General features: G+C 41.7%; 1 protein-coding gene across 1 annotated transcript in view; it reads right to left on the bottom strand.

The window, feature by feature from the left end:
* Positions 1-16,729: 16,729 nt before the first annotated feature.
* Positions 16,730-22,323, bottom strand: part of LOC126267842 (trypsin-1-like) — a 43,482-nt gene continuing 37,888 nt past the window's right edge. The window contains exons 6-7 of the mRNA XM_049973148.1: positions 21,843-21,992; positions 16,730-17,742 (exon numbers count right to left, since the gene is read on the bottom strand). Of these exons, the coding sequence (XP_049829105.1) occupies positions 17,590-17,742; positions 21,843-21,992 (303 nt within the window). The 3' untranslated portion in view covers positions 16,730-17,589. The remainder of the gene's footprint in view (positions 17,743-21,842; positions 21,993-22,323) is intronic.

Genomic DNA, 22,323 nt, shown 5'->3' with positions numbered 1-22,323 from the left:
TTTCTTGACAGTACTGCAAGTGACGTGCTGTAGATAGAATTTTTCTTTGCTGCAGTCGTTCAACCCTATGAAGTAATCAATGATTCTCTGTTCTTTTTGCGGTACAATTTTGGTTGTAGGTAACGTGAAGAATCGGTTTAGTTCTTCAGCTGGGACCATGTGATTTTCTGCAACTTTTAATTTTGCCTAAACCGAGACTACGAAGATTTTTCCATAGGATAGCTGGTCTACATCTATTGTCAGCTAATGTACGGGCATGTCTGAGCTTAGCGTTTCTCACCGCTTGACTGACTTTGTTTCGTTTCTGCTTGTATACAGCATGGTTTTCAGGTGTAGGGTGTATCTTGTGTGCTCGATGTGCAGTATCTCTGAGATTCATGAGCTGTTTTAGTTCATCACTCAGCCAGGGTGCACGTTGCCTTTTTACTTTTCTGGTCTTTATTGGAGCATATTTGTCGTACAGTTGAGTAATTTTGTTAGTGAAATCCTGGAGTTTGTCGTTTATGTCCATGAGGGGAGTAGAGGTCATCCCCCAAACTATTTCTTGTGCCTCAGTTTCGAGTTCAGGCAAATTTATGCGTTTGAGGTCTCGGTATGTAGGCACCAGTCGAGCTTTCACTCCTTTCTGCGACTTCCTCAGTAGTTTCAAAACCCCATCATGGATAGACAACCAAATATCCAAAGCCTGTCATTGTACGTCTTCAACGCAAACGGCGTTGTTAATCAAGTGGTAGAGTTCAGAGAACTCATGAAGGAGTCCCCCATCGACACATGCATCATGGGGGAATCCCACCTAAAACCGGGAATAAAGTTGACAGTTCGCAACCACGTTAGCTAACATAAAGACAGAACACCCCAAGCCGGAAGGGTGGCCATGTACGTAGCAACAGGGATATCCCATCACCAGGTATACTTACCAGCTACCAATAAAATCGAAGCATTGGCGGTGGAAGTAACCACTGCAACCGGCATCCTAACAATTTTTGCCATCTATCGACCCCCGCAATACGCGATAGATGAGGGAGACATAGGTGCTCTAGGGCAAATTGAAGACAAACTAATAATAGGAGGCGAATTCTATGCCAAATACCACGATTAGAACTCAAGCGTAACCTCCAGAGCAGGGGCCAAACTGCAACAACTACAGCGCGACCACCACTTCGAAAGATGGGGTCCGGTCGATCCCACACATTTTCCAAGAAATGGAGGTAGGTCCGACGTGTTAGACATAGCCCTCACTAGGGGAACCACTGGGTTTGTGGCCGCAACCCATTGATTCTGGAGGTCGACCTGGGGGATTGTGTAGCACTCCCACTGTACCAGACGTCTTACAAACTTACCTCTGATATCGCTCGCGTTCCGCCACCTGCTGCAGAAACAGTAGAACAAGCGCTACAGGTAGCATCTTGCAGGCAGCGGAAATGCCACTCCCCCACAAAGGGACGACCTGCCCCAGCAAGTACAACTACCAGAACATTTGCTATCCCAAAGCCGACACAAGAACAGAGTGGCAAAAGACTGGAAGATCACCAGAAATTAGGCCGCCAGCAGGCTGCTCAATCGTCTACAGATTGAGCTGAAGGTAGCTCTCAATGAGCACAGAAACCAGCAATGGCAAAACCGCTTCACAGCTCTCAAAGTAGAGGATCACACACTATGGCAAGCAACCAAACAATTTACAAAAAGACGCCATAGGTTGCTGCCACTGCACGGCGAGAGGGGTCTGGCCTACAGCCATGCTGAAAAGGCCAACGCCCTAGCAGACACCTTCGAAAAGCAGTTTCAAGTGGCAGAACACCACGATGACGAACATGAAGAGTTCTTCCTCAGTGCTGAGGAGGTCCCAGAGGACGAACCCTCACTTTTCTCCCCCGAAGACGTCGCAAAAGTAATTAGGTCCCTGTGGTGTCACCGCCAGACACCACACTTGCTAGGTGGTAGCCTTTAAATCGGCCGCGGTCCGGTAGTATACGTCGGTCCCGCGTGTCCCCACTATCAGTGGTTGCAGACCGAGCGCCGCCACACGGCAGGTCTAGAGAGACTTCCTAGCACTCGCCCCAGTTGTACATCCGACTTTGCTAGCAATGGTTCACTGACAAATTACACTCTCATTTGCCGAGACGATAGTTAGCATAGCCTTCAGCTACGTTATTTGCTACGACCTAGCAAAGCGCCATGATCAGTTTCTATTGATATTGTAAATCATGTACCATCTAGAGTGACGTCCGTCATTAATGGATTAAAGTTAAGTATTCCACCAGCTACGCCCGTTTTTCTCAATTCTAATTCCCGTGTCATGTTACAGACCTCACGCCAGCCTGCGTGAGCTAAAACGCGTGCACTTCGGCCTCCTGTAGTAACACGGTGTTCGCTCTCCTGCCAACCACAACAGTCCCTCCCTACAGAAATGGTGCCAGGACATGACAGTGTCACCAACAAACTAGTCAGAAATCTTCTGCCATCGGTTATCGAACACCTCGTGAATGTCTTCAACGAGATTAATCGCATCCACGAGTTCCCAGCTTACTGGAAACACGTGGAAGTGGTCGCTATACACAAACCAGGGAAACACCCTTTATTCCCGCAGACTACAGGCCGATTAGCCTCTTTCCAAACCCTCAGCAAGATCTATGAGCACCTCCTGCTAATACCCATACGAGATCACATCACCCATGAGCGACTTCTGCCGGATTTCCAATTCGTATTCCGACAAAAGCCCTCGGCCGCACACCAGATCATGCGACCAGTGGAAGCAGCTACAGAGGGCTTCAACCACACAGGCTACTGCGGGATAGTGCTACTTGATGTAGCTAAAGGCTTCGACTCAGTATGGCATAAAGGGCTATTATACAGGTTATACACACAAGGTTTTCTCGGGAGCATACTCAGGTTCATCCAAAGCTATCACACGAACAGCACTTTCATTGTCAAGGTAGAAACAGCCACCTCCACCAAAAGGTGTACTCTTTCCGAGGTGCCCTGGGGATCGGTCCTGTGGCCCATTTTGAACAGTCTGTACACTGCGGACACCCCTCAGCCCCATTGGTGCACACCGCACAGTTTGTAGACGACACAGCCTTTTACACTCGTAATGCGAATATGCAGTCGGTCATGACACAGATGACATAGAAACCAGGGCCCGTCGCTGTCGCAGCAACGTCAATCCTGAAAAGACAGACTATGCTGATCACCAGGAGCCTCGGGAGACGCGGACCCCCCACAAGCCCCCCCCCCCCCCCCCCGACCTGCACCAACACAGATCCCGACTCACCTGGCGCAGATCTGCCAAGTATCTCGCCGTAACCTTGGACTCGAAACGAGGTCCACAGGAAGGTCTGCACCAGAATGTCTGTCCTGTACCCAGTCCTCAACACAACCAGCTCCATCCCTGCTCTGTAGGAGTAAATGTATATCAGGCGCTGACACGACCAGTAATGGAGTATGCATGCCCTGTCTGGGAATACGCGGCGAAGCATCTGAACACCAGAGGCTGCAGAACCGTGCCCTCAGAAGGGCACTGCATCTACCCATGCGATTCCTCACCGATGATCTGCACGTCGCTGCCGAAATTGCCCTCCTCGAAGAAAGATTCCAAGATCTGGCAAGAGCTTTCTGCGAGACCTCTTCCATATCCGGAAATAACCTCGTTCATCCCTAGGTCGGTACGACATATCCTGTGATAAGCACGAGAGCCCTATCACGATCTTCCACTCGAAGAGAAAAATCCTAAAAATCTCCAAATCCTAAAACCATTTCACAATCCTTAAAATACGCAACATCTCACGAACCTTAGACAAGTACAAGACACAACCAGAACACCATCACAGTACACAGGCAATCAAAACAATCCATGATATTCACACGCACAGACACACAACGTACTGAAGAAAAACAAGCAGTTTCGAACCGTAATAAATGTCTTTTAATGAAACGTTATACCTCTTAATCAAATTTTTATTGTTCCTGGAAGCCATTAAATAGGCTACCTGCAACTAATACTAGTTTCTTGGTTCCAGTACCTGAGAGAGTCGCTCAATAATATACCCTGAATAGCAGAATTAAAGGATCACTTTTTCACAGACGCATTATTGCCTCCCATTGCGAAGCATAAGTTGAAATTTGTCTCAAATGCTCCTACAACCTTCCTCTGTAAAGGTGCAAAACCATGGCGATCTGTTATGCCACTCTTGGGCTCGGTGACACTTCAGACGTCAAGGTGTCGACGTATGTGAAAAAAGGCCACAGCACTAGGCAACCCACACCCAAGCAGTGTCAACGGGGTTGCCTAACCCTCAGGCGCTACAGAATCCGCCAGACTGAATTGGTGTCAAAATTTCTGCACTTACATTTCTAATGAGCTGAGCAAACGTCCATGGGTGTCACTAAGGGTGTTGCTCACATTCAGTCGTGATGCACCTCGACAGTGTCCTTAGAGAAGGTTTGAAACCTCCGAGGGTATCAAAGGTGTGTCAAAAGTTGTCACGAACGTCTCTCTGTTACTTAAGGCACTGCGAACTTTCGTCTTCGACCGCGAAATGTGTGAGAATCAACGCCCCAGAGAAAGGAGTGGGTTCAATGGCGCCCTTTGTGTCGCCACCTGAGTCCTTTTCACGTCGATTCCGAGTGGCGGTATATCTGAAATGTTTTCCTCGGACGCCTACACGACAACCACGTGACTTCAACACTGGGAGTTGCCGTTATGATCTCAATCACAGAGGCATTAAAAGAAAGGATTAAATTTGAATATGAGGTGCTGTGACCACCTTAGCATATTGTGACACGTCGACAGTGGTTTTGGGTAAAGCCTAGTGAAATTTGGTCCCAATGTGACATGAATAACCCACCTTACTGCCCACATGATATCCTGACAAGAAAACCACCCAACTGCACCCCTTCAGATTTAGTGGTAAGATGACCCAGCGGACAGGCCGTCAAAAACTGAACAAAGATCAAGCACGAAAACGGAAAAAAGGCGTACTGAATTACGAATAAAAAAGGAAAATAGAAGGAGTGAATAGTCCAAGCTTACCAAGTGCAGCATTGAGTGCAGTGTAATAGACAGGGCGTCGTGGTTGAGTGGTCATCGTATTGAAATGCGACAGCGGCGAGCCAGGTTCGAAATCCCTTCATGGCACTCTTTTCACAACTTTATGAACTATCCGTCCAGTCATTGAAATGTTTCTTCTCTTTCTGTAGCCTTGGCAGCTTTCATTCTACTCACTGGTTATAAAATGTGAGTCATGTGGTATGAATACATTACCGTCGCAAGTAAATGTGATGAATAGTGAGAGCAGGCGAGATGCCACTGAGATGTGTCACAGAAATAAAAACAACGAATAAACGGATGTGAACTATGTTACAACAAAGGAATTCAAGAGTCAAAACATACAAAACGGATCGCTACTTCAGAAACGTTAAAAACATATATTTTGATAAAGCGCAGAGAAACTGTATGATTGTGAAACTGTTGCATTCATTTGTTGCAGGTTATGTGACAAACTATTATGTTTTCATTATTTCCTTGGCAGTGATTACAGCCACATTCACACAAACGCCTAAAATGGGCAAGGAGGCATATCTCACTCACTCACGAGGGTGCAAATTAGGTTCTATGACATCTACATCTACATCCATACTCCACTAGCCACCCGACGGGGTGTGGCGGAGGGCACCTTGAGTACCTCTATCGGTTCTCCCTGCTATTCCAGTCTCATATTGTTCGTGGAAAGAAAGATTGTCGGTGAGCCTCTGTGTGGACTCTAATCTCTCTGATTTTATCCTCATGGTCTCTTCGTGAGATATACGTAGGCGGGAGCAATATACTGCTTGACTCCTCGCTGAAGATATGTTCCCGAAACTTCAACAAAAGCCCGTACCGAGCTACCTGAGTGTCTCTCCTGCAGAGTCTTCCACTGGAGTTTATCAATCACCTCCGTAACGCTCGCGCGATTACTAAATGATCCTGTAACGAAGCGCGCTGTTCTCCGTTGGATCTTCTCTATCTCCTCTATCAACCCTATCTGGTACGGATCCCACACTGGTGGGCAATATTCAAGCAGATGGCGAACAAGTGTACTGTAACCTACTTCCTTTGTTTTCGGATTGCATTCCTTAGGATTATTCCAATGAATCTCAGTCTGGCACCTGCTTTACCAACGATTAACTTTATATGATCATTCCATTTTAAATCACTCCTAATGCCTACTCCCAGATAATTTATGGAATTAACCGTTTCCAGTTGCTGACCTGCTGTATTGTAGCCAAATGATAAAGGATCTTTCTTTCAATGTATTCGCAGCACACTACACTTGTCTACATTGAGAATCAATTGCCATTCCCTGCACCATGCGTCAATTCGTTGCAGATCCTCCTGCATTTCAGTACAATTTTTCATTATTACAACCTCTCGATATATCAGAGGAGCATCCGCAAAAAACCTCAGTGAACTTCCGATGTAATCCACAAGGTCATTTATGTATATTGTGAATAGCAATGGTCCTACGACACTCCCCTGCAGCATACCCGAAGTCACTCTTACTTCGGAAGACTTCTCTCCATTGAGAATGACATGCTGCTTTCTGTCATCTAGGAACTCTTCAATCAAATCACACAATTGGTCGGATAGTCCATATGCTCTTATTTTACATGTCACATGAACTGTCCCTAATGCCATGTATGACACACTAGAAGTGTTCTCCGTTGGAGGATTCGCATGATTTGTCGCCTTGGCATCAGATGTTTGCGTTTCCCATTAGAAAGCCACTTCCTTTCGGATGCTTATGGAGTAGTTCAGCAAAATCAACTTTCACTATAAATCCCTTCGGTACACCTCGCTGTTGTGAACGGACGTTACACCACGACGCAGACACAAATAATTTGAATACAGCGAACAGTGACCAGAAAAAATAGAGGTACGAGGAAACTGTGAAACGATTCGCCCTCTCTACAGTCCAACCGTGACCACTTTACCACGGCACCGTCTGTTCTTTTATTCCCTCAATGTTGCATTTTCTGTTCTTTGACTGTTTATATTTTGCTTCTCTTTTTTTTTTACTGTTCAGTATACCTTATTCCTGTTTTCATGATTTATATGTGTTCAGTTTTCGATGTGCTGTCCATCTAAAGGGAGGGAGGGGGTGCGATCGGGAGTTTCCCTTGTGAGCTGTAGCCCTTTTCTCCCTTGTGTTGAAACGTTGTAGTTCGAAGCATCGCCGAGAGTGAAGGTAACATTGCAGGGCGCCACGTTCTTGCACCATTACAAAGGAAGGCTATTGGCATGTTTAAGTTAAAGATCATATTTTTGAAAGGCAGTTATAGGGTTTCGAAAACATCATACCTTAGCTTTGTTGCACAGTTTATATGTTGTGCAAAACACAGCCTCATGTCTAACAACAACAAAAACCAGAAAATGGCGGAAACTGCTACAGTCAGTTTGTTGTGTGCATCCCTTTATGAGATTCTACAATCACTCAGTAGAAAGACGCACTGACTAAAAAGCATCATGTGTTCTTATGAACTAGATTTTTGTTGAAAAGTGTACAAATTTTCAACAGTATGCGCTGTCATCCACGGACACACAGTTGTTAAATGATCATTCGTCAATAGTCATTGTGCCACAGCTGATAACAGTGAACATTTGTTGTTCCAGCGATCTCCTGGATATTTCCGTGACAGTTAATAGAATAAATTATTTAGTGTCTCAAATTGTCAGCTCTTATTACACTTGCCAGTCATATTCTCACTGCCTGTCATAATTACAGCAGTTCTGTGAGCCTGATGCTGGATTCTAAGACTAGAAGCTGCCACTGATGGGTAGTCCATTCCAGTTCCAAGCATAAGCCGCTGTGATACTTTGGCATCATACAGACTAGAGGGCCCACCAAACTGGTCCTCCAGAATCAGTGTACATCAAGACATCAGACTTCACGTCACACGACACTTTTGTCCACCTGATGGGGCAGTACAGGAAGGGACTGAGAGAGACTGAGCTCTCTCCGGGCAGAGCATCGACCCGTCACCTTCGCAGTGGGTCTGCCACCCAGGAAGCGCCTACGGATCGGCGTGTGGGCAGCCTACCAGACGAAGAGTCGCACGCCTATGCTACAATGCTACAGGCCGACACAGCGACCAGGTGAGAGCCTTTAGTCTGTCACTAATGACAGCAGATTCCACTATGATTGACACTACAATTGGCTGTCGCTGAAGCCACAGCTCCAGAGATGTATATTGTAGAATATCCTTAAAATAAAATAATAAAATAGAAAAACAGTACTACTTTCCTGTGCGGATATGGGCGACTCTTAAAAACTGGATACCAGAAGCATAAATTTGGTGGAAATAACTGCTGTTGGACAAGCCTACGAAGGACTTCAACCCTGGAAGTGGTTATGACCCAACACACCAACAGAGGCGACAGAGGCATGTCAGCAACCAACGTTTCCATCAGTCCCACAGGATGAGTCAGAAAAAAGCACTGTCACTTGTTCGATGAAAATTATATTTTTGCCATATCCAGAATAGGACTTAAAGACTGGAAAGTAACTTTTAGGCTCCCAGGTGTACCACTGTATCTGTCTCAGTGTAAGAGAAATAGTAATGAGAGGTATCTCCTTCCCAAACATTCTAGAATTTGGGGCTTGACAGGTCACAAGGCACCCAGTGATAAATTCATACCTACGACATACACTAAATATGGCAAATGATTGACCAGAGTCTCATTGGACAATGATTATACCTAAGAATTAGTTCAAATAGTCACTGTAGTTAATTTCTCTTGTATTTTGTGAGTTATACCTGGTTTGTTCATTTAATAAAAGCAAAAGTAAATTGCAGAAACATGACACAGACATGGACAGTTGGTACTAATGAGACGATAGCCGCTCTTAAGTAGTGAGTTTCTACATTATTAGATGAAACTGAGTAGCAGAAAGGATATAGTGAACAGTTAAGTCAGCAGTTACAACATTAACAGATGGAACAGCAACCGCAATCAGGTTTAGGTAAATTAGAACTATGGTAAGTGTTAGGGCAAGGAAATAAAAACAAAAAATGTGCTTGCTTTTTAGATAAAAACTAAATGACTTAACACGAATGTAAATTAAATTTCAGAATCATTTACAGGTAAGATTTGGAAAACAGATGCACTAACTTCCGAGCTTACATAAAATCCAGATGGGGATAGTGTCAGGGTCAGGGAAGCAGAACACAGAGCATTGGACATTTTCTTAACAGAAATTCCCCCAGCTTTCTCACGGGCAATGCGTATGGGATGCCATAGTGATTTAGCTGCAGGTTGCATTTACAATCATTACTTACTGCAACAAAAGAGCAGTATGACCAGAAATTATATATGTCTGGTAAAGAATGTTTCCACTGTTTGACGGCACAATGTCGCCAACCATAATACTACAATCGAGCACAAGACTCAGGAATGTACATTCAGGAAACACATCAAGCGCACCAAGAAAACAAGGTGTGAAGCGTCAGCAGAAATGCCCCTTCTTCAGAAACCATTCCCAGTACAAACAGTATTGTGAGAGGGCACACAAAGATGGATTGTTGCTTGATAGTTTAGGTAAATAATAAAAAAGTGTAGATTTCTAGTGGAAACAGAGCTGCATGTAATCGGTTGCGAGCCTGGACTTTGTGGACAACAAGAGACTGAACACTCCCAGATACAGACTGCATAGTAGAATTTCTTTAGGCACTACACAGATCGAATAAGGCAGGAAATACAAATTTTCTTGAGCAAATGGAAGTGTTTCCAATTGTGGTACAAGAATTTTCTACAGTAGTTTGATTAGACTTTCTGGTTACGTATCACACTAAAATCTATCTTTGACAACAAAAAATTGAACACAACAGGAATTCGTTATCAATGGGTACATCAGTTACAGGTGTTTCTATGTTCGAGGTACAACAATTTCTAAGATAATGCCAAACTAACTGTATACAAGAGCATTAAAGATTGTTTCACATAACAGGGTACACACAAGTTCATGTAAGTTAATTTGAGATACAGCAGATGTCGATGTATTGCAGCAAGTTTTATGTCTGGCAAAACAGCTATCAAATAATGACATTCTGGACAAGAAGCATTCTTTTATACAAAGGTTTATAGCACATGTAAGGAACATAAATGGTCAGGTTACGGTGCCAATAAATTTCAGGATGGATGAAGTGAATCTCCTGAAAGGGTTTGTAGTAACAACACTAAAAGTACTCAGTGAAGAAAACATGACAGGTCAGTGGCAGAATATAATATCAAGTTAACCATTAATAAATCTGGTTTCCATAATAAATTCAGTCAATTGAGGGGTTATGAACATAAAATAATTGAGTCATTCTTGGCACAGTATGAAGATTTATTTAATTCTATAGACAGCTATCCATAACACAGCATCATATTAGAATGGACACTCATATACCATAAACCAATAGGTTACTGAAGCACCTCCAGTCTCTGAAAGAACAGTTCATAGGACAACTGTCAGAACGCTTAATAGAACACAGTGATAGTCAATGGTCAGCAATTTTGTAATTGTACATAACAAGGCATCTGGCAGAACGAAAAAATATCGAGTCTGTTGTGATTACAAATATTTAAATGAACGTAAAGTAACTGATGCATATTTAGTACCCAACATCTCTGAAACATTGGATAACTGCTAGCAACATAAATTCTTTTCCACTGTGGATATGACCAGTTGTCACCAAATAAAACTATTCCCAGATGATAGGCCTAAACAGCATTCACAGCACTGTCCTGTCACTGCGAGTAGTGCAGAATTCCTTTTGGTTTAAAGAATGCACCTGCAGCAATCCAGTGCTTGTTAGATGGCATCCTTCAGGGTTTGAAACTGAAAATATGGATTGTGCATTTAAACGACAGCATAGGTTCTTTTAAATACACTCCTGGAAATTGAAATAAGAACACCGTGAATTCATTGTCCCAGGAAGGGGAAACTTTATTGAAACATTCCTGGGGTCAGATACATCACATTATCACACTGACAAAACCACAGGCACATAGACACAGGCAACAGAGCATGCACAATGTCGGCACTAGTACAGTGTATATCCACCTTTCGCAGCAATGCAGGCTGCTATTCTCCCATGGAGACGATCGTAGAGATGCTGGATGTAGTCCTGTGGAACGGCTTGCCATGCCATTTCCACCTGGCGCCTCAGTTGGACCAGCGTTCGTGCTGGACGTGCAGACCGCGTGAGACGACGCTTCATCCAGTCCCAAACATGCTCAATGGGGGACAGATCCGGAGATCTTGCTGGCCAGGGTAGTTGACTTACACCTTCTAGAGCACGTTGGGTGGCACGGGATACATGCCGACGTGCATTGTCCTGTTGGAACAGCAAGTTCCCTTGCCGGTCTAGGAATGGTAGAACGATGAGTTCGATGACGGTTTGGATGTACCGTGCACTATTCAGTGTCCCCTCGACGATCACCAGAGGGGTACGGCCAGTGTAGGAGATCGCTCCCCACACCATGATGCCGGGTGTTGGGCCCGTGTGCCTCGGTCGTATGCAGTCCTGATTGTGGCGCTCACCTGCACGGCGCCAAACACGCATACGACTATCATTGGCACCAAGGCAGAAGCGGCTCTCATCGCTGAAGACGACACGTCTCCATTCGTCCCTCCATTCACGCCTGTCGCGACACCACTGGAGGCGGGCTGCACGATGTTGGGGCGTGAGCGGAAGACGGCCTAACGGTGTGCGGGACCGTAGCCCAGCTTCATGGAGACGGTTGCGAATGGTCCTCGCCGATACCCCAGGAGCAACAGTGTCCCTAATTTGCTGGGAAGTGGCGGTGCGGTCCCCTACGGCACTGCGTAGGATCCTACGGTCTTGGCGTACATCCGTGCGTCGCTGCGGTCCGGTCCCAGGTCGACGGGCACGTGCACCTTCCGCCGACCACTGGCGACAACATCGGTATACTGTGGAGACCTCATGGCCCACGTGTTGAGCAATTCGGCGGTACGTCCACCCGGCCTCCCGCATGCCCACTATACGCCCTCGCTCAAAGTCCGTCAACTGCACATACGGTTCACGTCCACGCTGTCGCGGCACGCTACCAGTGTTAAAGACTGCGATGGAGCTCCGTATGCCACGGCAAACTGGCTGACACTGACGGCGGCGATGCACAAATGCTGCACAGCTAGCGCCATTCGACGGCCAACACCGCGGTTCCTGGTGTGTCCACTGTGCCGTGCGTGTGATCATTGCTTGTACAGCCCTCTCGCAGTGTCCGGAGCAAGTATGGTGGGTCTGACACACCGGTGTCAATGTGTTCTTTTTTCCATTTCCAGGAGTGTTTTTTGATGAACATGTAAAGTGCCTAAATGTAATATTTGAAAGTAGAAGGACAGCTCGCCTCATGGTTAGCATTGGAAAATATTATTTTCCTTACTTACAGTTTACTTACCTTGGCTGTATCACAGGTAAGATGGAGTGAGGCCAAATTGTCGTCTCACTTTAGCTGTGTATGACTGTAATTGTGCAAAGAGTAAAGCAATCACAATCATTCCTCAGGGTAGCCTTTACAGAAACTGCACTGCCATTGATTAGATTACTGAAGAAAGGTGTTACATTAGAATGTCAAAAATATAAAGGAGACACTGAAATCTGATCCTGTATTGCTTTTCCTTGATTTTACAACAGCATTTGTACTATCATGTGATACAAGTAACAATGCCTTAGGTACCATTTCGTGTCAAAACATATATGGAAAGGAGAATCCAGCAACATATGCACGATGTCAGCTGCATAGGGCTAAGCACAACTATTCTACAACGAAAAGAGAGGTGCTTCAATAAAAAGTATTTTGTGTTTCTACTGTTAGCTATATGGTCATAAATGTAAAGTACTTTCGGATCATGAATCCTTGAAGTGGTTACTGGGACTGAAGACCCTTCATGTTAACACACAGGATGGGCACTGGAGTGACTTTCGATACAAAGTAGTTTACAAGCTTGGAATTAAGCAAACAAATGTGGAAACATTTAGTAGAAAAATCGTAGTGTTACAAGTACCTAGGTTGGTCTGACAGAATAAAGGAAGGCACAAGCAGCTGATGAAGAATGTCAGTTCTACACAAAGTAGCCTCAGTTTCTAATGCATGATGTTTTACTGTGCAGATCAATAAAATTTAAAACACATGTCTTCATTCTGGCAGCACTCCAAACCAAAGTGTTATGACAGCCACATGATCATGTGCTGTTGGAAGAAGGTTGTAAAAGAGCAACTGATAGATGAATTACAGAAAGAATTCGGTGAAAATCACATGGTGATGTGGAACAGCATATCAGAAATAGTTTCCCACGTGCTCAAAGTTTAAAGTTCAGTCACCACAGATTACAACTCCATAGGATACCATAATCAGACATACCATTTCAGATGGTAGGAATTAACATGTTAGGACTATTTAAGAAAAGTTTGGTGATGAATAAATATGTTATAATGATGACTGACCGTCAGTGGCCAGCCTATGCTATGGACTGACACAGAAACCTCCAGTCAGCCTTTAGGCTTCCACTGATGACAGCAGATTCCCTTACAGCCGATGCATAAACTGACTGTTTCTGAGGCGACAGCTACAAAATGTATAGTGAGCAATAAAACGAGTAATAACTAATAACGCCCCAGACCATCTATCCCGTCAAAATACAGTAGTAGGGGTTTCATACCCAGAGAGGATGACTTGTACAGAGCTAATTAGCAGTCTCACTATCAGAAGTGTTTCATATTTTTGGCAACTTCAATAGTTCAGTCACATTACTCAACTGTTGTTTTATATAATACTTTGTACAAAGAATTTATGTAATTTTAAACAATTATCAGCTGCTATATACAGACAACAGCAAGGTCTATCTAAAAAACGGTTGTTAAGCAGAACTTATATGCCTGAGTCAAAATATTCCGATAAATTGTGGACGTATTGTCTAATGTGGTATCCCTTTACTTAGTTTTTGAACATTAGGAAGTTTTCAATTTATTGCTTGAGGCTTACCTGAAACCTGTTGTAGACTGTTGCAAGAGATTATGAAACTCTATTACGAATCGCCAAAAGGGATATACAGTCGACATTAAAATCATTTTTACTTCTAGTTTTAGGGCAGTGTATTGCACAACTGATCCTAAATTCACTTTTGTTAGAAGATTTCCTCATACTGTAGCAGTGAATATGCAGAATACGCTAGGAATCTTGTATGCTGGGAAATATGAGAGGTATTTGTATATGTAAGGCATGCAGAACTGAGCTTTCTAGTTAACTCATGCATATTCCTCTACCATCCCAGTTTATTATTCATATGAATTCACAGGAACGTCACACACGGAGTATCATCTATTCAGTGCTTTTGTTAGGGCTGTACTCCTTGGCAAATGTCATTCTGACCGATATGAAAGATTTATCACCCGGTTTTTCGAAAACTATTTGGTAAAAAATTTTATTTTTGCACATATTACAGTATGATACCTTCACCCAACAAAAAACTCAGTTTATTTCCTTTACTCTTCATAGAAACTGCGCTGTGTCAAATGAAGTGAAACACTACACGAAATTTTAGAGTTTTCAGAGGTGAAAATGCATTCCATAAGCTTTAAGTATGGTTGCTTTTAGTTGATACACTGTAGAGAGTGATGTAGATGTAGATACTATATCAAAATTTTATGTTAAGTCCAAATCAGATCAATATATCATTTCGTTCTCCATTTGTTGGGTTTTATATCCGACGGACGATTGCGTGCGACACGCCCAGTTATGTCCATGTAGACTTGTTGGCTGATGTGAAATACTTATCATTCGGTTTTAAGAAAACTATTGGACGAAAAAAAATATTTTTGTACATCTTACAGTCGGATTTTTAGTTTGATGAGGAACTTAACGTCTTTTCGTTATATGCCATAGCTCCTGGGCTGCATCAAATTAAGTAAAACATTGCACGAAATTTTACAGATCTTGTAGAGGTAAAATCATATTGTGTAAACTTTGAGCATGGTTCATTCTATCTGCCACATTACCAGAAGTTAAATAAAGATTATATATTTAAATTGTATTCGAAATTGAGAGCAGAACGATATGTAATTTCGTTCTCGAGTTATAGAGTTTTATATCGGATGGACGGTCGCTCCTGACTTGCCCATTCACTCCATTGTGCATCGTGAATCATGTACTCATAACAATCGTCAAATCTCATAAACGAGTCAAGAAATCGAAAGGAAGTTTCCTGCAAATGATAGCACTCAATGAGGCACCTATGTTTTGTGACAAATATTCTAACTCTGTGATACAACAATAAATGGAAGTAACTTGTCCACAACTGTGAGAAGTCAGTGTCTCAGGACGCATGTGGGTGTTCATAGGAGTGAAGGAAAACTGAATTGGCCAACGCATACACGCCCAACAACACCTGACGAAAGACATAGTAAGACATGTGTGCAAGTCTACAGCAGCCAAAGAATTAACAATATACTGTATGCGTTCCAAGAACAAGCACTGAACCTCACTGCACACCAAATTTAATGCGACATCACTGAAGATTTAATCTTTTCCCAGTCTTGTAATCTGCTAATGTTACCCTGAATTTTGTAGTGTTAGGATAAGAGTTCACCCATACAAGGGGATACCTTTTAATGGGTACCATATTTACACTTTTTTTAAATCCACGCAATCAAGGGCCTTGTCAAGATCATGGAAACTTTCAAGGGTAATGTTTCTTGTTTAGTTTTATGAGAACTGAGTTCTTGAGCTTGTATATTGCTTGCTCAGTACAAAATGTTTTACAGAAATCAAAACGAGTTGTTGTGCAGAAAAAGGCCAATATTTTAACCTACTTTTAAAATATTTTTTGGAACACAGGGGGGTGAGAAGATGGTCTTTAATTATAGATTAAGTCCTTATTAACATCTTTACAAATGGGTGTTACTACTGCAAACTTCATTTTAAGCAGTTATGCGTAGTTATTCTCTCCATTTACTTCCTTCTATGATGAAGAGGCTACTAGGAGTGTTATCCATGAAACGAATGGTATTTATCTACCAGTCATTAAATATCTCGTTTAGGTTTAATCAGTCAATCATCCTTTGGACGTAATACAAGACACGATGGGTATCAAGGACCACATGTTAAATCAGTCATGTGGATAACACCCTATAAAAGAGTATGGCAGCGAGAATAAGTCAAGGAAGACTAAAACGGTGACCTAAGGGAACAGATCAAGAAGAGGCAGCATATCCAAAAACTAGAGACAATCAAAGGAAAAAGTAGGTTGGCAGGCGATGGCGTTGTGCGTTAAAGGAAAGATCTGGGTTCACGCCATGGTCCAGGGGAGAGCTTCAGTCTGTGAGAGAGTTGGAAAACAGTGCATCCCGCTGGAGAGAGAAAGATTGATTCTAGTGTAACGTAGTTTTAGTAATATTAACTAATTTCCAAAGCAGCATGGGATACTCAAATCCACCAGAAACTAGATCTATGGACAGTAGTTATATGTATCCATGTACGATTTTAAGTTTTATTTCTTTTATGTTTATCTCGCAGATAAGAGCAAGCAGCTATGTTTCCTGTTGTTGTTGCTGTTCCTGACGTTTCTAATACCGTTGCAAATTGATCTCTGTATAAGTAACAACTGACAATTCGCTGTCATAAACATTACACAAAATGTATGTGTGAAGTATCAATCTATTTGTTTTGTACAGATCGTGTCATCAGCGGTTTATATTTCAGACTTTATTAGTTCTTCACACTATGGACAATGTTACTTCGTATCACACATCCAAGCAAAATACATCTTCTCATAACTAAGAGTTTATATTCTTGAAAGCGGAAAGCGTAAGATGTTCACAATATAGATATCTGAAATTTCAATGGTGTTACATATATGCCGATATTGTTAAACTAACATCATGTAAAGACGCTTTCACTCTAACTACAATCGACGTATGTGCCTTGCTAAGTTCAGAGTACTATTCTAAAAGCATAAGTATGCAAGCTGTGAAATATAATAAGAGTGACTTCTAAATATTAACTACAATAACTTTAAAACCTCCTTGTTGACCTGAATTAAGTCTTTGAAATTTTAATCGCTTTTACACGTCAAACATTGGTATTTAAATGGTACACAGCACTGCAGCCAGCTAGCACTCAATACCGGACTGAAGATAATGTTCATTAGCGTGATAAGAAATCTGAGAGAAATGAACTAATACGCATCACAGATAGCGCCACACTTCATACACAGCTTGTACTTAAGGCTGAATAAAAAAGGTAAAAAATTCCGTTCCATTTAAGTGCTACGCCCTAAGCAGTCTCAGATTATGTACAGAACTATCCACTGTCATTTAGTGAATTACTTTCATAGCTTCGTAATGGGCACATATTTCATAATCACACAATGAAATGTGTGTGTGTGTGTGTGTGTGAGAGAGAGAGAGAGAGAGAGAGAGAGAGAGAGCAACTCTCCGATTTCATCATGTGATTGCAAAATATGTGCTGCATTAGGAAACTACAAAAATGTATATCAAATTTGAACCACATTCACGGTGTTGTATGGTTTATTTAGTGGTGGAAATTCTTCAAGCTCTCCCTGTCTTCTCTTTGATCCAGTCGACGTAGTACGAAACTTCAACGTACACGCCAGGAGAGCCTTTGGTAACACATGGTTTCCTGGACCACGAGACTATACCGATCTGAGTTCCGTTCACTAACAAGGGTCCTCCTCCGTCTCCCTGAAAATGGAGAAATATAAGTCAATCAAACTTGCTACAAGTCAAATGCTACATTAGACACAATTCAGAGGATGTATTTCAACGATTTCATGTCTCGCACACCCAGAGCTTTCACAAAATACGGATAAATTCGTAATTTTAGTTACCTTACAGGATACTTCCAACCGAGTACATATCACAGAAACTAGAACATTATTAAAGAGAAATATCATTGACTTAAATATATTATTTCAGGATAGAAAATGTTCACTGAACAAAAAACGGGTCAGCATAGCCTTCCATAGATCTTCAAAGAAATTCGACTGTGTGACAAACTTTGAATGGCAGAGGAAAACCGAATCAGAGCAGTTGTACCTGCATTTAAAACCCCTTAAATCCGGTCGTGACTCCAGTACGTCGTGAAGCGTACTCAACAATTTTTGGTTCTTTTTAACAAAAGACCCAGTTCAGGTCCTAATAAATTATTAATTTTTTACTTTGGTAATCGGTTTCGGTGTGTATGGTTATCCGCAGAAATGAGGCTCAGATGGTGAGATGAGCCAGCACACAGAGCTTCTGTGAGCACCAGCTAGTACCTGGAGCAAACTCACAGGTTCCAGGTACCAGCTGGTATTCACGGTACAACAGCTCATTTCGCCACCTGAGCCTCTGGTCTGGAGATGGCCATACAGATCGAAACAAGTTGCCGGAATTTAAAATAACTAATTTATTTGTATCTGTATTGGTTTTGTGTGTGTGTGTGTGTGTGTGTGTGTGTGTGTGCGTGTGTTTTAATATTGTATTTTACGCTCGCGGTGGTTCCTAAATAACGTAAAAAATATTTATTTCTGCCTCGTTTATTCGCTCATTACCTGATGTTATGTTGACAGCTGTTAATTCTTTCTGCAACACACACAGCTGAACACTCCTAACAAGCTATCAATGAGCTGGTATCATTACAGACAATAGGTTATACTATAAATGCGGCAAACTACAACTAGTAAGTTCAAAACTTTATGAGGCTACATGAATTATTAAATCTGTTAATATGTCGTAGGTATATCTCCACTTGTTGACTACGAGTACCCGCAATTGTAATATTATAGGAAAACAAAAAACCGGAAAATGAAATATCTTGTTCGAGAAGTAATAGGATTAGAGAGGTAATAGAGCTTAGATAAGTAATAGGCATGAAGAAAAAAACTTTTTGTCCAGAAAACAATACGATAATGGTATACCACAAGCGCATTTGGTTAATAAGTGATGGAATCAATACGATCAAGCAGTAAGTGGACAGCTAAGTTTCCAGAACCCATTGATACAGAATTTAAACATAGCACTTACAGTAAACATGGGGTCTGGTTTGCATTCTACAATGCTGGAGTAAAAGTGATACGAGAAAATGTTACATAATTAGAACTAACGTGTTACATCAGATAAATGTTTGAACTTAATTGGAAATAGGTCTCAAAGAAAGGAACGAAAACAGATTTAGCGAATTGTATGGGAAAAAGAGAAAGAAATTTTCTCATTCATTTTAATTATGTAAACAGACACGAATTGTGTAAGCCACAGGAAGAGAAGACATACAAATAAATAAATATTTCAGTCTAGGTATAAGAATCAAATACTACAAGTACGAAATGGAAGAAAATAGTATGAACTGCGTAGGAATGTAATCATAAAGAAATGAAAAGTAGCGAAAGTGGGCGCACAGTGGTGGAAATTTAGCGACGACAAATCTGACGCGGCTTTGAAAAAGTCAGTTTCGAATGTCAGTGAACAGTTTACCTCTTCAACACTATCCTGGTGTAGTTACGAGGATTTTTCCTTTATACTACTTTAGTAGCTTGTGGGTCAATACTGGCGCGTTTTAGATCAGCCCTCTGCGGGAATCACATAGTGAACAGTTTGCTGTTATTACAGCTTAGGCAACTTGCGCTCATTGTACGGTAAAAGCTGCTTATTTTCAAACGTGCACAAAATGTTTTTCCCAGGTCCTAATGTTTTTTCTTAACACTAACAGCGACTGCTACTTTTGATACTTCTGTGCGCATGACTCAAAAATAGCTTGGTATAGACACATTCTAAAATAGATTAGAGCAAAAAATGGTCAATAGTGATTGAATAAAAGCAATTTTTTGCTTGTGTATAAATCAGTAGCGGGAAGTTATTATTCCTTTCAAAAATTTGTGGCTGTAGAACCACATGTAATAAACTACTTCAACTAACTTACAATTTAGCTTCTTTAAGACTGAGTAATTGGGAGGCCGCTGCAACATAAAGAAATTTGGCATGACTACCAGGACCCGGAACCAGTGATCCGACACTCTTACCTCCTGAATAGGAATGTGGCCGTCAATGAACACTCTACAAACGAATGTGCCTCCTCTGTTCAGAGCAAGTGACAGTCTACAGCGAGATGAAAGAAACCAGAGAAATTAACATGGAATGAAAACAACTACCACTTCACCTGCACATTTACAAGTACACGTCAAGAAGACACTTAGCTGGAACTATGATTACAGTTTTTTATTCGATACACTCTGGAATAGAATTTGATAGTTATATAACGTCTGTTCTTATGAAGAAATTAATCATGTTTGCATATTTGCGATAGGTGCACTTTTAGGAGCTTTACAATCTTTATTTCTTTTTTGGCAGTCATGCACCATTGCATTTTTAGAACTTTACAACCTTTATTTCTTTTTTGGCAGCAACACAGCATTCCGTTTTCGTATCTGGAAATGATCTATACTGAATACTGTAGACACTACAGGGTTGGAGGTGAATAAAAAATCCCCACGATTTCTCAGCTACCATTCCCCATTCACATTTATTGGCATTTTTTTATTTCCTTGTAGGTGTTGTGTGCTGAGATTAACTGTTTTGTTTAGATAACTTTGATAACAGTAACAACGTGACATTAGGTGACTGATGAAAAAAGTGTTTATTTTGCTACACAATCAATTGCTGTCAAAAACTTCGACAAGCTGATAGTAGTTTCGTTCTACTTATGGACAATTTTCTGATACTGGTCAGAATACCCTATTTTCCACTTTGTTTTCTGACGCATTACCTACCGCTGCCTTAATTATTCAGACAAGTATGCAAGCTTCAGTGATATATTTCACTAATAACAATACTGATGCTCGTCTATTTATTTTAATGCTGAGGCAGCTATATGTAATGCATCAGAAAGTAAAATGCTATAACAAAGGTGCTTCATGCGTAGACCATAACTAGTAACAACTTAATGAAGTTTTTAGCCTCCGCCAATGGTGTAGCTATATATACATGAAACAGATTGTAGCTGTGTAGCACGACATTTCAAAAATATTTTGTTCCCAAGGGGATCCACAGCCTCTCTGTGTTTACTTTATGAAAATTATGTTATTAGCTAAATTCAGCCGTGAATCATTATCAATCTCGTTTGCTAATTCACGTGTTACATATCGTGTTTATGACATTCCTTTACAAAATAATGTGATGAGCCCGATGTATAATACCAGACACAGCAAATGTGCTTGATAATGGCTCAGGGCCGAAATTAGATAACAGCACGACTCTAATAAAGCATTATGCAGCTTACAACGGACTTTGAATTCTTTCATTCATTTGAAAAATATGTTTCGTGACTCATATTCCATTAATTCCACTGACAAAACTACCTAGTACAGCGAAGAAGACAATTTCCCGTTCCTGTCCAATGCAAGTCTCGTGTTAAACGGTGTCTCATACCGCTCTGTACATAAACCGATTTTTCACGGGCGCTTCAACTTGTAATGTTAGTACAACTAAAATTCAAAATCCATATAGGCTGTTGATAATTGTAAAGCAGTGAAGAAAGTAAACACTTCTGACTGATTCTGTTGTTTCATTTTCTCTCCTATTCCTTCTACGACTTGATGTTACCACACTTCTACTGTAACCATATTTAGGAGTTTTGTGGTGTTAAGGCATGCATGGAAATCAGAGAAGTCCTGAAGGATGTACCAGCAGAGTAGTCAAAACGACAGTTTCTTGAAAGAGTAGAAGGGTAAAATGACAGCAACTTATTTTTATGGAAAACAGCCACTAAATTCTGTAGACCTATATGTAAACAGATGAGTGTAACTTACGCTACATTGCCCCCTGCCTCCCTCAGGCATCGCTGCGCAGATGTCCTCTTCCAGAACCTGGTACTCGTAGCCTGCATACGCCTCCTGGCAGTCCTCGTCAGACCACACCGGGATGTCAGCCTTCCGCAATTTTTCAGCTGAAGATTCGGACTGGAAAAATAACACATTCCAGTTTCACAACTGTTTATCGAAACGAATGACATTCGTAAACCTCATAACTCTAAAACATTACGCAAGCTATCATAGAAATAAAAATTAAATTTTATATCTACGAAATGATTTTGTCGTATCACTTGTCCATTCTCAATACGTTAGTCAGTTAATTCTATATTATGTGGGATATTAATCCAATTCAAATCTCAATTATGTGCAATGTGTCGGATAAACGTTATCTGCACAGAATTTGGCTGTGAGAATTGCGAAATGTTTGCCATTTGCACTTAATAAAGCACCCATCTTGCTTGAGTGTTATTGCAGAAAA

This window comes from Schistocerca gregaria, chromosome 4 (assembly GCF_023897955.1).
Source record: "Schistocerca gregaria isolate iqSchGreg1 chromosome 4, iqSchGreg1.2, whole genome shotgun sequence".
NCBI lineage: Eukaryota > Metazoa > Arthropoda > Insecta > Orthoptera > Acrididae > Schistocerca > Schistocerca gregaria.
Note: the sequence above shows the minus strand (reverse complement) of the source record. Positions and strands in the feature narration are given on the sequence as shown.